General features: G+C 35.9%; 1 protein-coding gene across 1 annotated transcript in view; it reads left to right on the top strand.

Moving 5' to 3' along the window:
* lama5 (laminin, alpha 5) overlaps positions 1-13,234 on the top strand; it is a 176,182-nt gene that overhangs the window by 49,705 nt on the left and 113,243 nt on the right. The window contains 4 exon segments of the mRNA XM_056448715.1: positions 1,325-1,442; positions 4,867-4,985; positions 5,104-5,274; positions 5,839-5,936. Coding sequence (XP_056304690.1) covers positions 1,325-1,442; positions 4,867-4,985; positions 5,104-5,274; positions 5,839-5,936 — 506 coding nt within the window.

Below are 13,234 nucleotides of genomic sequence, written 5' to 3'. Positions count from 1 at the left end.
TGACCTTCTTGCTATGAGGTGACAGTGCTACCCACTGAGCCACCATGATGCCACTGTATTAAATTTAATAATAATAATAATAATAATGTGATAAATGTTTTGTTTTTTGCATGATTCTAATGTTAGAAATTCAGTTGATGTAATGACAAATCCTTTTAAATTTCTATTCAAAAATAAAATGTACATTTTAAAGAAGTCTTGATGATGTAGCTATCTTGAGATTTTAAAGAAACAACTTATTAGTTGTTTCTGCTGACTAGACTCATTATTATAACCAGCCTTGGGCACGTTCCTTTAAAATAGTAATGAATTACCAGTTACTTCTTACAAACAGCAACTGAGTTACATGATTATAAAAGTAACTAATTACCAGAGAAAGTAACTATTGTGTTACTTAAAAAAAATCTAATGCCAAAAGACTATAAAATAAATATAAAGCATTTTAAACTAATCTACACTATTTTAATGTTGTAGTGGGACAATGTGAGAGACAACTATCAAATTCAACATATAACTATAAATATTATCATTACTATAGTTGCACAATAAAACACAACAAACGGTTTAGAACTTACACATATTAGATATTATTTTGTTTAATTCTGTCTAAGTATCACCTGCGTAGCCACTAACTTTGTGGCGGCATGTGATGTCGTGAGGTGCTTCATTAGATCAGAATAAAAGTTGCACAATACATAAACATTTTTGCCTTTCACCTCAGCGAGGGAAAAGTAGTTCTTATATTTCCAGTTTGCAAACGCTACCTTTGAACTTGTTGGATTTGTCTGCCTTTGATTAGCAGCTAAAAATGTACTCACCAATTCTCATGTTCTCAGTTACACCCCGTTCACAGGCACACCAATCATCATCACTGGTTGGTTATGTGTTCCTCCCCAATATTTAATCGCCCTCAAGTGGTCCAGACCTTTATGATTTTCTTTATTCTGTTGAACACAAAATAAGATATTTTGAAGAAAGCTGGGAACTTGTAAACGTTGACTTCATTAGGTGGTTACAGGTTTTCAGCTTTCTTCAGAATATCTTCTTTTGTGTTTAACAAACAAAGAAGATGTCAAACATGTTTGTGAAAAAGTGAAAGGTTTTGAAATATTGAGTTGAAAAATCCCTTTAAATGTTTTGTATTTTTAGAGTTGGTTTATGAATTTCAAACTTGGCAACTTATAAGTTATGATCAACCAGCATTGGATTTTTTTGTTGTTCATTGTTGATTACTGATGGCTAATGTACAGTATTTGATATGCAAATAAGAAATGATTCATGGTATGAGCATATATTCATAAGTAATTGTTTTTGTTCTTTACAGCTTTTCCATGTTGCATATGTGCTCATCAAGTTTGCCAACTCGCCCCGGCCAGACCTGTGGGTGCTCGAGCGCTCCATTGACTTTGGCAAAACATACCAGCCATGGCAGTTCTTCGCCTGTGAGTACAATCTAAATTTAGTCACTTATGTGTTATTATTATCTTATGTCTTAGCTTTTTTTTCTATTTTTCATCGAACTGCGAACAGCTTTATGTGAGGCTAGAAGAATTGCATTTTGGGAATGAAAGTGTGGGTTACGTGATAAAGGTCAGGTTTTGGAGTCCTCCGGCTTTGGCGTTTGCAAACACACATATCTTGTTGTTTTGTTTGTAACTGAAGGCTGTCGGTACTGTAGGTGGCAACACAATCCTGACAACAGTGATTACAATCCTTGGCTGGCATTTGAAGGTTTGGCATTATCAGCATAATGAAATGTAATATTCAGTTGTTTTGCTCACAAACTCACAATCCACCAGCCTACAATTGGCTGCATGACTCTGTGCACAACAAAGGAGAGAACAATGGAGAAAGAAAGCATTGTGTTGACATGACTTTACTAATAGCAGATTGCATTCAAGCTGTCTGTGGGGTCTTAACATTATTAAAAGTTGATGAATTAATTTAGAAAAATGTATAACCTTTAAAAAGTATTAAAGTCTTAAATACTATTTTACAAGGTATAGGGGAATTTCCAACCCACGTCACACATGACGTCACATGGGTTCAACCGCGCATAACGATTGCGATTGAAATAAATATTGCAGGAAATAGTTTGTTGAAATAGCAAACATATCGTGATGCCAAAATTGAAAGTCCAAAAATAGAACACTTTAATTTTACTGTACACCACACTGCTTTTAATGCCAACCTCCGACATGTTTGGCTAACAGCCATCATAAGAGCTGAATGGAGTGAGGAGCTAATTAAAAATGCTCTAGTCAGTTCTTATTTAATATCTGTTAAGTTTACGCTATGCTGACTCATACATGCTAATGCTAAGATTGAAATGTAAAAGTGTAAGTTCACAAACCCTGATATACTGGTGCAGCTCACTGTCAGAATGCAGGTGTTTTGCTTGTTGATGATTAATCACCCAGGCCTTGTACAGTTCCGTCTTCTTTTCCTTGTCTTTGGCTAGGCAGAACCTTGGTTTTTAGCTCTACATAGTGTTGAATCTGGTAATCATGGAACATTATTTCTTGCACATGACCACACAGAACAAAATTGTTGGCATCCAAAGACTTGTAGGCCTTTAACTTCTCTCTTGTAAAAACACTTGGAGTTTCATTGAGATAGTAGTATATTTTGGGCTGGATGCTTAGCCATTTCGTCTTATCCAATATCGATTGGCATGGTGCTATCGCAAATGAACCTGTCAGATGGACGCCACTCACTTTTACGTTAATTTTGCAGAATAACTGTGCTTATTACTAGATAATAAGCTATTTATAATACGCTGAAAGCATTATGTAAATTATATATATAATATATAATCAATAAAACTTATCTTTAGTACAACAACAAACTCCGTAGCGGAATGAACCGCCAACTTATCCTGCATATGTTTTACGCAGCGGATGCCCTTCCAGCCGCAACCCATCTCTGGGAAACATCCATACACACTCATTCACACACACACAATACGGACAATTGATCACACCCAATTCACCTACAGCACATGTCTTTGGACATGTGTGGGAAGCCATAGCACCTGAAGGAAACCCACACGAACATGGGAAGAAATGCCAACTGACCCAGCCGAGGCTTGAACCAGCGACCTTCTTGCTGTAAGGTGATTGTGCTACCCACTGCACCACAAATGACAAAATGACAAAAAATTTGTCATCATTTATTCATCCTAGGGCTGTGCAATTAATCGAAAATTCGATTTCGATTTCGGCTTCTAATGATTATGAAAAACCAATAATCGAGATAAATGATTATTCCATCATTTACCGCCCCCTTTCCAGTTGTACACATTTGTTGCTCTGCAAAGCTCAGTTCCACACGAAAATGACTAAAAGCATGTAGCTTAACGTTTGCAGCATGGCATGCGCATCATTCATTGATGTACGTTCGAATCATTCATGTTTTTAAAAGCGCGAACAAGCCGCATGCTTCCGTGTGTTCGTGCGCTTAGCCTCGGAGACGAGCTGAGCACACACATCTTATGTCATCCTAAAGCCAGCGCTTTTATGGTCAAATACATGCACATTTGTGTTAGAGCGCGGTGTTTAGTGATTATTCATATTAACCCTCATTTGTGTAATAAACAAACAAGTTGAGAATCAAAAGACATGTGAAAGAGAAACCATATCAGAGCCGCACTATTCTTAAAGTGACAGCGCGCAATATTCCTGCTGCTGCCTGTTTTTATTAGTAATCAAACAACAAAAAGACAAAATCACTCACTGCTCTTGACTGAAGGACTTTTGTAGCTGAAGTTTTTTTTCTTACAGTGAAGATGCTTAAAGCACAGTTTGTTTCATATTTTATTCTATTGTATTAATTTCACTTTCCTTATTTACAGGGAGGAAAATAGCTGTGCATATATTATATTATATTAGATTAGATTAGATTAGATTAGATTAGATTCAACTTTATTGTCATTACACATGTACAAGTACAAGGAAACGAAATGCAGTTTAGGTCTAACCAGCAGTGCAATAGCAGCAAGTGCAGGATACAGGTATAAGTTATAAAGTGCAGTTATAGAAAAATTATGGTAATATTTACAGATGGATGTACTATCAACATTATATACAGGTTGTATTAGCTATGAACAGATTTACAATAAATGAATATATGTACAGGATGCTATTAATAGCAGAAGTGTGCAGATAGATAAACATAATTACAAATGTCCATGTGCAGTGGGTATGTACAGTTCAAATAAGTGAATCAGTGCAATGAATATGTGCAAACTTTAAATGTGCAAATGTTAAATAGTGCAGTGATTGTGAGGTAAAAGTGATTGTGATATATACAGTAAAAGTTAGAATTATTAGCCCTCCTGAATTATTAGCGACCCTTTCTCCCCAATTTCTGTTTAATGGAAAGATTTATTTTTGCTGGTTTGAGCCTCGCCTGGGTCACTCGGCATTTCTGTGTGGAGCTTGCATGTTCTCCCCGTGTTCATGTGGGTTTCCTGCGGGTGCTCTGATTTCCCCCACAAGTCCAAAGACATGCGCTATGGATGAATTGGGTAAGCTAAATTGACTGTAGTGTGTGTGAATAAGTGTGTATGGATGTTTCCAGGTGATAGGTTGCAGCCGGAAGGGCATCCGCTGCGTAAAACATATGCTGGATAAGTCGGCGGTTCATTCCGTTGTGGCAACCCCAGATTAATAAAGGGACTAAGCCGAAAAGAAAATGAATGAATGAATAATGTACATGGATAGATATTAATAATGACATTTTCTAGTAAAAAAAGATAAGAACTGTCCGTTTCGATTTCATATTTACTCTTAGCAGATTGTCCTGTCCTCTGTCCCAGATTACATTTTCTCAACTGTTTTGTTCATTGTTTGTTTTTTGCTCTAGCCTCAAAGAGAGACTGTATTGAGCGGTTTGGCCAGAGGACTATCGAGCGGATCTACCATGATGACGATGTCATCTGCACAACAGAGTACTCTCGAATTGTCCCGTTGGAGAATGGAGAGGTATGGATACATAGAAACCATGGCCCAACGCTGGCCAAGCTCTTCTGTTTATGCTTTTGTAGATGCGCACATTTACTTTTGGTGCTTAAATAGTATCTCACATCTTACTCTTGTTCAGATTGTGGTGTCTCTGGTAAATGGACGACCCGGAGCCATGAACTTCTCCTATTCTCCCGTTTTGAGGGAGTTCACCAAGGCCACCAACATCCGCCTACGTTTCCTGCGCACCAACACACTGCTGGGTCATCTGATGGGCAAAGCCTTGAGAGACCCCACAGTCACACGAAGAGTAAGACTCCTCTACAGTTTTTAGAATGGACAGAAATTATAAACAAAGCTCCGTCATGTGATCTCTTTAAAGGAACACTCCACTTTTTTTGGAAACAGGCTCATTTTACAACTCCTCTAGATTTGATCTGTTGAGTTTTACCATTTTTCAATCCATTCAGCCGATCTCGGAGTCTGGCGGGAAAACTTTTAGCTTAGCTTAGCATAAATCATTGAATCAGGTTAGACCATTAGCATCTCATTCAAAAATGACAAAAGAGTTTTGAAAATTTTACTATTTAAAACTTGACTCATCTGTAGTTACTCTGTCTTAGTACAAGAGTCAAGCTTTAAATAGTAAAATTATTTTTTGAGCAAGATGCTAATGGTCTAATGCTCTAATCAATGATTTATGCTAAGCTAAGATAAAAGTGCTTCTGCCAGACCCGAAAATCAACTAAATGGATTCAGAAATGCTAGAATTCAACTGGGGAATTGTAAAATTAGCCTAATACTTTGTCAACAAAAAAAGTGGAGCATTTCTTTAAACCTACATTCTAATACATCTTGTGCATTTGTTTCTCAGTATTATTACAGTATTAAAGACATCAGTATTGGAGGGAGATGTGTGTGTAATGGCCACGCTGAGGCCTGTAATGCTAAAGACCCCAATGATCCCTACAAGTAAGTGACCTTTAAGAACATTTCATTTATTTATATGTTTTTTAAATGTCAGGTTCTAACTTCAGGTCAAATGGATAGGCAATTCAACGCATGTGAATATGCCACAACCTTGGAAAACCTTTTTTTAAATGCACTTTTCTGTCGATATAGAGATAATACTTAATTCATGAGTTCACACTTAGCTGATGATTGATAATAAAGCTTTTTTGGCATGCTGTCCTGGGAGAGAGCCCTGAGCTTATAAGATCCTCGAGCCCTAGGCTCTCTCCCGTTAGCAGGCTGAGAGGGGAGTTTGAGCTTAGGTAGAGCTTGATGAACTACCCCGACTTGTTAACGGATAATGACAGATTGTAGGGTTAGATATGTCAACATGCAAACTCCTCACAGATATGTCGACTGGTCCAGTAAGGACTTTTAACCAGTGACATTCTTGTTGTGAGGCAACAGTGCTAATCACTGGGCTGCCGTGTCGCCCAATCAAGGAAAAGGAGGGAGGAATAGGGGTGGGAGGGGGTGTTCTTCAAGACGAAGATACTGAGGTAAGAAAGTCTGGTTGTTTTTAGTTTTATGGTCCATTTGAGTATTAGTAGACCGTCTGCTTAATATCTGCTGACACTGCTCCTTCAACAAACATTTAACTGACTATAAGAAATTTTGCAAGTACAGTACATGTCAACTTACACCAACCCTAACCCTAACCCCAATCCTAACCCCAATCTAACAGTCTACTTTTAATCTAATGAGAATTAGTTGGCATGTAAATGCAATGAAACTTAAGCTGTGGTTACACTGGGCTTTTCCTCCTATAGACTTCCATTCATACGCACGCGAATGCATCAGACCAGAAACGCAGGGTCATGCCTTAAGTTTCGCAGTTCGCTGCGGTGCACAGTTCAAGCTTGGTGAACTCTGACCTGCGAAATCGCATCACTTGACTGCGTGAGACCAATCGAGGATAAAAATTGGACCTCTCTGGACAGAAATTTAAAACATGGAGCAAATCGCTGGCTTTTTTAATCTCTAAACATCTTGTTTAATCCCGCCCCTTTTCGCAGTGCCGTACGGCAGAATTTCGCACACACAAAGCCCAGTGTGACCGCAGCTTTACATTCAACAAACAGACAATCAAAATAGAGTGTGACCGAATCGTCTGATTGGTAAATCATGTGTTAGCTAATGCAGGACCAGTCCTGGTCAATTATAAGCACGCGATCCTCTTGAAATTAGTTCATAAATAAACTTCACTAAAAGTTTGGAGTCAGTGTCAAGGCCAAAAATAAGAGTAAAGGCATTATATACAGAAAATGTATAAACTATTATATTCAAAATTAAGTTTATACTTTTTAAAAGTTTCTGATGTTTATATATAATCTATATTTTAAATCTATATATTATAAAAAATGTATTATTATTTTCCAAAACTTCAAACATTAATAATTTCTTGAGTAGAAAATAAAGATATTAAATGGATTTCTGAATGCTCATGACTCTAAAATATGTAGTAATTATTCTTAAAATTCAGCTTAAATAATAATATAATAAATATTACAATTTTTCTTCAAAATATATTCAAAATGATTTTCAATTAAAATAATAACCCATTAAATGACTGGTTTATTTTTGATCAATTCAATGCAGCTTTGGTGAGCATAACATAATAAATTGGATTTTTAATAAAATAATAAAAACCGACTATCCCAAACCAGTATTTTGTCCTGTTTTTCTTAAAGAATTCCTCTTGTGTTTTCCTACATTATGAAATTTAATGATATGTTATTAAAATTACATAGGGCGGCATGGTGAGTAGTAGGTAGCGCTGTTGCCTCACAGCAAGAAGGTCGCTGGTTTGAGCATCATACAATTAAACATAAATATGCAAATGTTGTTGCTACACCGTTGCAAATATGCAAATTTTCACAGATTTGTCCGTACACACTCTTATTTATGTAACTATTAGCCTGGAGACATTTCTTTCAGTAAATGTGCCAAAGAAGGAGGCTGAAATCATATTGTTCATGAAGTTCTCTTTCCTGTGCCTGGAGGGGGTTAAAATGACTGTTAGTTTCCACCCGCATGACAGACCACCAGCACAGGCACATACATGCTGCCCGAGTCTTCACTTGCCTGATTATCAACATTCTTACCCAAATTTTCACCTCAAGCCCAGAATTTCAATAAAACGTATTACATAACCTAAAGTTTTATTAAACTCCCCTGGGCCAATAATAACATTAAACAACCAAGCTAGATCTTTTGTGTGTGTGTGTGTGTGTGTGTGTGGGGGGGGGGGGGGGTGTTTAGAATATTTGCTTTAGAGTTTTTATCTGCAAGGATCATAGTTAAAGCAGTTCGTCTCCTCCAGGCGTGTGTCTCAGGAAAGTGAGGGATGATGGCATGCTTCACTTCTGAGGCCCTGCAGGCGTCTGGATTTACTATCTTTTTTATGCACCCTGGGAGTGCAGCTATCTCTCCTTTCTTCATTGATATTTACATTAGATGTCGCCTTACGCTATTGTTGTCTATTGGAAGAAATGCGTCAATAGAGCCGCCATATTAGTACAGGGTAGTGCTCCTTTGAAATGAATGTGGGACCAAGGTGCAGTGGAGGACTGGCCATCCAGACCCAGAGATATATACACATATATATACATACTGTATATCTATGAACATGGGTTTTCCTAATGGTCAGTTCGCAAATATTTATTTAAATCAATCGATTACATCGATGGATAAGTGATTGCATGGGCATTGCCGACAAAGAGTGTGTGTTTGTGTTCATGGAAATATATTATCTCCCACTTTGCCTTCTTATTCTAACGGAGGGAGCAATTCATTTGTGAATGAATCTTCGTTATGAATGACTCGTTCACTTAGCTGACAATAATACAAGTTTCTGGCACCGCATCTTGTTGTCATATTTTATTTACATTGTTTGCTGATTTTATTCAACAAAACTAGCATAAGCCTAGTATTTAGTGCGAGTTGGTGCTACTTTGCCTTAGTGCAGTGCAGTAAGTGACTGTATTATAAATACTTGTTTAGCACAAATTGGCATGATTTATTCATTTATTCCCTCGATTTATTAGAGCATATACACAATTTATTAATTTGTTCCCTTGATTTACTAGAGCATGCACAAAATTAATTCATTCATTACCTTGATTTACTAGAGTAAACGCATAATTTCTTAAATTTTTTGCCCTGATTTACTAGGGTATATGCACACTTTATTAATTTGTTCTCTCAATTTACTAGAGTATGCACACAAATAATCAATTACCTTGATTTATTAGAGTATGCGTATAATTTCTTAATTTGTTCCCTTGATTTACTAGAGTATGTGCACAATTTAATAATTAGTTTCCCTGAGTTCGCTAGAGTATTTGCACAGTTTATTAATTTGTTCCCTTAATCTACTAGAGTATGCACACAAGTAATTCATTCATTACCTTGATTTACTAGAGTATTCGCACAAATAATTCATTCTTTATCTTGATTTACTAGAGCATGCACACAATTTATTAATTTCCTCCCTCAATTTACTAGTATGTGCATCATTTATGAATTTGTTCCCTTGATTTACTAGAGTATACACACAAATAATTAATTCATTACTTTTATTTAATAGAGTATGCGTATAATTTCTTAATATGTCCCCTTGATTTACTAGAGTATATGCACATTTTAATAATTTGTTCTCTTAATTTTCTAGCGTATGCACACAATTTATTAATTTGTTCCTTTAATGTCATTCGTTCCCTCAATTTAGTAGAGTATGCAGATAATAAACTAAATAGTTTTGATTAATGAGTACATTACCTAGACTGAGGGCACAAATTATTATATTGAGCTCAAGATTTTCCTAAAACAAGGTATTGAATTAGTAAGTCATGTGTAAGATCTAGTAAATCAAGATTATTAATTAAAAAATTTTGCCAATTTACAATTACAAGTTACAATTTACAATAATATTCCATCAATGTTAGGTAATGTATTTAATAACATGAATACACAGTGAACAATACATTTATTACAGTAATTTTTTAATGTTAATTAATTAAAATAAAATGCATTAACTATGTTAACAAGCGCAACATTGGATTTTAATAATTCATTAGTATTTGATTAATAAATGCTGAACAAGTACTGTTCAATCTTAGTTCATGTTAGTAAAAAAATGGATGATAAAGTGTTAACTCTTGTTTTCTTACATGTCATGTGTAGGGTCTGTATCATACACATTTGTTTGTAAAACATTTTCTTTACTACAGTACTTTAAATCATGTTCTGAGATGATGGTCAGTAGTTAAAGAGTAATAATGAAATCCTACACACACTTGAATTCCTCAAATTTAGTAATGTGTGATCATTTGACGTAGAAGATCTTTGGACATAAAGCAGATCATGCAGTTTTTCAAAAGTTTGTTAAATATTTCAGGAATCTCGAGAGATTTTCCTGGCTCTTTGTATGTCGCAATGGTGATATATCCACCTCAGTCTGAGTTTTTGTCCCTGCTGATAAATCGTTTGTTACTGTAGTCAGTCATTCCACAGATTCCTGCAGTGTTCTGTGTGAGCAAACAGCAATATGAACCACCTGGAAGGTGTCAGTCCTGTCAGTTTGGAGAAAAAAAATAAAAACTCCTATATGAGACTTATCAAAACCCAGAAGGCTAATACAGATAGCAACAAGAAACAGATGCTAACATTGCGTTTGGAGAGGAGGGAGAATTTCCATAACATGAATCTCTGTTAAATCTGCTGTGCTTTGTGATTTCCTTTATATAGTTTTTTTTTTTGATGTGCATGTAACTGATATTGTGGAAATCTACTGATATGAATGTGATGGGAGTTATAGGAGACCAGATGTTTTCCTCTGAGACTATCACATTCTGTGGCAAAGTTTAATTACAAAAAAAAGCCAGAACTGATGAGCCGCTCAAAAGGATCAGTTTGCAATTACAGCACTCGTTCAGCCTCTTTACCCTTCACCCTTGTGTATTACTCCGCCCACATACAGTAGCAAGCAGAGGACACTCTACAGTTTGACAAATATTGTTGCTGTTGGGCAACATAATGTAGTTTTGAGGCTTTTTAGGCGAGAATGTAGTTGTTTAGTTTGCAACTATGCAGTTTATTTATAAGGATAGTGCCTATTTTAAAATATTTACGTATATTTACATAATGATGTAGGCGATCGTCAACTACATAGTGCACCTTGTACTGCCCATGCTACTGCGACGGTTAGGTTTAGGGTAGGGGGAGGTGTAGGCGATCATCGCAGTAGCATGGGCAGTACAAGGTGCACTACGTAGTTGACGCCCACTAAGGTAATGCTCATGCTACTGTGACGGTTGGATTTAGGGTAGGTGAAGGTGTAGGCGATTGTCAGCTACGTAGTGGACCTGGTCAACTACGTCATCAAGCTGCAAGCTGCAGCAAAGACTGTCTCGGCCATTAGCCTGTCTTTGAGCAAACACAGCTGACAGATGGCAAGATGGCGACAGAGACCACGTAATAAGCCTTAAGAGAAAAACAGCGTAATTTAAAACTACAGCTGATCGAATCATTATTAAACAGCTAAACAACTTTCTAAGTGGATCTCTCTTTTGTATTTTCTAGTGCTGTATTTATACCACAGTAATCTCCCAATTGCTACAGAGAAATACTGGGAAATCTCTGTAGACTGATTTCATTTCATGCCGTTCAACCTTATAATCTTTAAATGTGAGCAAAATCACCTGTTTTGTCATCACTTTAGACATCACGCTAGAGAATCATACAAATACTAGCTCTAAAGTGACGTTTGTGAAGTAGCAACGGTTTCTGCTGATCTGTCGTCAGCTGCAGATCTGAATGAATGGCAGAAGAAAGTAGTTCCTCTTACAAAAGGGTTTTGAGACTCTCCGTGTTTGATTTCCTTTTTTTATATACACAATTATCGAACTGTTGTATAAATGCAATATCACACATTGTAGCAGTGCGATATGGCTGTATATAGTCATTGGTGGGACACTAAGGCAACACACACCATTGCCGATGTACAGCTACATCACCGGTGTGATAAGCTCATATAAAAAGCAGTAACAGCTAAATTTTATTGTTAACAGTGAAGATAAAAAAATGTCATGCTACATTGTTCGTTAAATAACAGTTTATGTTAGAACAGAATCTTAAAGGGATATCTTACCTAAAAATGTTAAATTACATTGTCCGCTGCATCATGGACTATCAAAAAAATAAATAAAAATAGGTCCCTTATCACAATACACATAGAACGTGCAGATGTGAGTGTAATGCATTATTGGATATATTAGACATCGCAGTATGCACACAATTGTAGATTAATTAGTAACACTTAAAGTTTAGGTTATCAGTTTTTATATTATTTTTCATTTTGGTAACACTTTAGCCTAAGTACTAATTCTCACAATTAACAAGTGGCTTAGTATCTGCCAATAATTAACATATTAGCTGTTTGTTTGTACTTATAAACCATGTTCTGTATCCATAATTCTACCTACTACCTATCCAACTACTGCTTTAATAACTATAAGTATTTAAAACAGCAAATTTTAAGTTTACTGAAGCAAAAATTATAGTTAATGGTTTATTAATTGTGAGAATTGTACCTTAAAATAAAGTGTGACCTTTATGTTATTTATTTATTTATTATTAGTATTATTTTATTTACATTTGTTTACTAATTACATTTATTTTTTCTCTTTTTTCCTGTGCGTAGATTCAGATTTGTTTATTTTTATGGTGATGAGTATGTTATTTTTATTGCCTCTAAAGTGAAATAACAGATATAAACATAGGAGGCTGAGAAAAAATGCAAATTTTATTTAGAAATTCAGATGGCGTTCAAAGATTTTTGCATCTCAATTCTTTATTTGTTAAACAAATAATAGTTTTAATATATAAAAATTGCATTAAATTGATCAAAAGGCCAGTAAAAATATGAAAAGTGATTCCTGTTGAAATTAAATGCTGTAAATATGAAACTTCCTATGCATCCAAAAATCCTCAAAGAATGTTTTCAACATTTGTAATAATAAAATGAATGCTTTTAAAAATTCCTACCAACTCCAGATTTTTCAGCAACAGCGTGTACATGATGAATGGCGAAGGGTGGAGGGGTTTAATTGACAGGGCTAAATGAGGATGACCCCGAGATTGAGTCAGACGCTGAAGAGATCAAAGGTCAATCTGTGAAGCGTGCTCCACCTAAGCTTCCCACATGCACCTGTTTGCCCTGCAGGTACCAAGAGTTCAACTGATGTCAGTCTGCAGTT

Source organism: Danio aesculapii, chromosome 23 (genome assembly GCF_903798145.1).
Source record: "Danio aesculapii chromosome 23, fDanAes4.1, whole genome shotgun sequence".
NCBI lineage: Eukaryota > Metazoa > Chordata > Actinopteri > Cypriniformes > Danionidae > Danio > Danio aesculapii.
Note: the sequence above shows the minus strand (reverse complement) of the source record. Positions and strands in the feature narration are given on the sequence as shown.